Genomic DNA, 3,456 nt, shown 5'->3' on the forward strand with positions numbered 1-3,456 from the left:
CTTTTTTAAGACTAAACAAAACAACAGTCTTTTTTAAGACTAAACAACAGTCTTTTTTAAGACTAAACAACAGTCTTTTTTAAGACTAAACAGTCTTTTTTAAGACTAAACAACAGTCTTTTTTAAGACTAAACAACAGTCCTTTCTTATGGCTAAACAAGTCTTTTTTAAGACTAAACAAGTCTTTTCTTAAGGCTAAACAAGTCTTTTTTAAGACTAAACAACAGTCTTTTTTAAGACTAAACAACAGTCTTTTTTACGACTAAACAACAGTCTTTTCTTAAGGCTAAACAAGTCTTTTTAAGACTAAACCACAGTCTTTTCTTAAGGCTAAACAACTCTTTTTTAAGACTAAACGACAGTCTTTTCTTAAGGCTAAACAAGTCTTTTTTAAGACTAAACAACAGTCTTTTTTAAGACTAAACAACAGTCTTTTTTAAGACTAAACAACAGTCTTTTTTAAGACTAAACAACAGTCTTTTTTAAGACTAAACAACAGTCTTTTTTAAGACTAAACAACAGTCTTTTTTAAGACCAAACAACAGTCTTTTTTAAGACTAAACAACAGTCTTTTCTTAAGGCTAAACAAGTCTTTTTTAAGACTAAAACCCGGTCTTTTTAAGACTATAAACCCAAGCGTTTACTATAGATAGTTTAAAACTAGAAATATGAACTCAAGGAAATTCATTTCGGGGGCCCAAAAACGTCAAAAAAGAAAGAGAGATGAAATATTAGTTGATAATCTGAGAGGTGCAATGGAAAGGTTTTTGCAACCATCATTTAAGGGGAATGTTAGTAGTCTCGGTGAGAACCATGAGGTTCAGGAGCACGATGTAGAATGCGAAACTGAAGCTGAAAAACATAATTCCGAAACTTTGATAACCACTCAAGGCATTCTTCCTGAAATAAATGCTTTCGAGCTTTCAGGTTCAGAAATGGTTACCGAAGAAGCACTGAAAATTTGAGATACCGATACAGATATAATTGAAAAGCAAAAGCCCATTAAAAACTGGAGTAAAGAGGAGGGAAGTACAAAATCATTATCAAATTTAAATGCTTTGGATATTAGTTTGGATAAAGATTGTTTGCCCGTTCAGCCAAACCTGGGTTCTTTCCCAAAAACTTTAATTGGTGGCAAAAATCGAGGCTTCAATTATTCTTGGTACAGCAAATTTGAAATGCTCGAATACTCCGTAGCAAAGGATAAGGTTTATTGCTTTTGTTGTAGGCATTTTCCGAGTAGTAGAAGTACGGCTTTTATTACTGGGTTTTCGGACTGGAAAAATATGGCAAAAAAATTTGAAGAGCATTTAGCTCGTCTAAATCTTCTCATCAACAATCATATCCAAAATACTTGGATTATTTGGAAACGAAAGCTAGCGGTTCAGTAGCGTGTCAGGTTAATGACCATCATAGAGTGGATGTTATTAGAAACCGAGATGTGCTATCCGCACACGTGCAAATAATAATACTCTGCGCCCAACAAGATCTCGCCCTGCGGGGCCATAGGTCTGATGACCGAAATGGAAACAGAGGCAACTTTGTTGAGATTTTAGACCTTTTGAAAACAAAATGCCCTGATTTGAGAGCCAAGTGCGAAAACATGCCTAGTAACGCCAAATATATGCATGGTACAATTCAAAATGAACTAATTAATATTTGTGGAAATTGAGTAAGGAAAATGATTTTACAAGAACTTAATGAATCCGGTGGAATTTATTTTATTTATGAAACTAGAGACAACGCGGGTGTAGAGCAGTTGAGTGTATGTCTTAGATATACTAGAATTAGAGATAAAGCCGTCATAGAAAGGTTTTTGGGGTATACAGATTTACATAAATTTGATTCTGAGAACATTTCATTGGCCATTATCAAGCTTCTTAAGGATTGTGGTTTAAAAATAGGAAACTACGTAGCACAGACCTATGATGGGGCTAGCGTTATGAGTGGGCATGTAAACGGAGTGGGAGTGAAAACTGAAGCGGCAGTTGGTGGGAATTGTCCGTATGTGCATTGCTACGCCCACAGGTTAAATTTAGTTTTGGTTGACTGTTGCTCCAACATCTTGGCAGTCCGAGAATTGCTCGTTCTTCTACAAGCAATATACAACTTTCAAAGTAATTCGGTTATTATAAGAAGCGCACATTTTGAAGACTCCCAGAAAGAATTAGGTTATGACAAGATCCTAAAAATGCCACAAAGTTGCAACACAAGGTGGTCAAGCAAAAAAAAAGGCCTTCACTATTTTAGACATAGGTTCAATGCCGTGATTTTAGCATTAGAGGATGTTATTGAGAAGGGAAAGTCTGAAGAAGCAGCCGAGTGCCGCGGGTATATTTCTCAATTACAAAACTTTAACAACTTAATTTTGATTGTGGCTTTAGATGAAGTATTGGGTATTACAAACTCCCTTTCTGAATATTTGCAAAGTCCGAATGTTGTCTTCACACAAGCAATTGTTATTTGTGAAGCTACTGTAGGAAATTTAGAAAATGTTAGAAACTCTGAGAAGCTGGAATTAATTTGGGAAGAAGCTTCAAAGTTGGCTGAGTTCGCTTTTATCCCTGTGCCAGCGAACCTTTAGCTTCGCGGAAACGGAAGATAATCCCTAATATGAGACTGCGAGACAGTGTAATTATTACCACGACAGGTAACCGACAAACGGAAGTAAAAACCATAATTGGTCAGATGAGTCATTTACTTCGAACTCACTGATAAATTTGTATCAGAAATGAAAAAAAGGCTTTTAGAAAACGCGACACTATACAAAGGTATAGTGGCGTCTGATCCTCATTCGGAAAACTTTCTTAACGAAAAGGAAGTCACAGCTTACTGTCAAAAGTAGAGCCGGCTGGATTTTGACCTCGATTCTTTGAAAGTTCAGATAAACATAGCTAGAAATATAATAAAATCCAAAAATTTGAATAGTGTGGCCGAATGTTACAAGTATTTATTGCCAATGAAAGATGGCTTTCGGGATCTAGTAAAATATTACAATGTTGTTTTGTGCATTCCCGTGGCCAATACAGTTTCAGAAAGAAGTTTCAGTTCCCTGAATAGAATTGAAACACGATTGCGTACTACAATGGGGGAGGAAAGGTTATCAGACCTGGCCATACTTTCAATTAATCGTGATCTATCTAACTACATAAGAGACAATCCTATGTTAGTGGTCGATGAATTCGGAAAAGCCTCGAACAGAAGAATTTCATTCTTTGACTAAATGTACGATAAGGGATAGCTGGGACACGGGTGCCAAAAATTCCGTACTCCTAATAACCTAACAAAAAAAGGAAAACCCCCTTAAAAACTGGAGATATTCCTCAAAATCCTGAAATACATTCCAAAATTCGAAAATATTACAGAAATAAACAAAACCACTTAGACTTATTTTACTAAATGTCCGATATTGCATCATAATGCATGATAATTTTTTAAAAACAAAGGGGGAGGGGG

General features: G+C 35.7%; 1 protein-coding gene across 1 annotated transcript; it reads left to right on the forward strand.

Annotated features, from left to right (window-relative positions):
- The first annotated feature begins 1,681 nt into the window (after nt 1-1,681).
- Nucleotides 1,682-2,584, forward strand: LOC149630018 (zinc finger MYM-type protein 1-like). Its single transcript, XM_089851339.1, has one exon. The coding sequence runs from the start codon at nt 1,682-1,684 to the stop codon at nt 2,582-2,584; it is 903 nt and encodes a 300-aa protein (XP_089707465.1).
- Nucleotides 2,585-3,456: the final 872 nt, after the last annotated feature.

The sequence above is a fragment of the Phalangium opilio genome, unplaced genomic scaffold (genome assembly GCF_054372755.1).
Source record: "Phalangium opilio isolate 3A_F unplaced genomic scaffold, DU_Popi_V2 ptg000104l_1, whole genome shotgun sequence".
Lineage (NCBI taxonomy): Eukaryota > Metazoa > Arthropoda > Arachnida > Opiliones > Phalangiidae > Phalangium > Phalangium opilio.

What these genes read in the sequence shown, in the direction of transcription:
- LOC149630018 (XM_089851339.1), top strand. Translation starts at nt 1,682, where the DNA reads ATGATTTTACAAGAACTTAATGAATCCGGTGGAATTTATTTTATTTAT.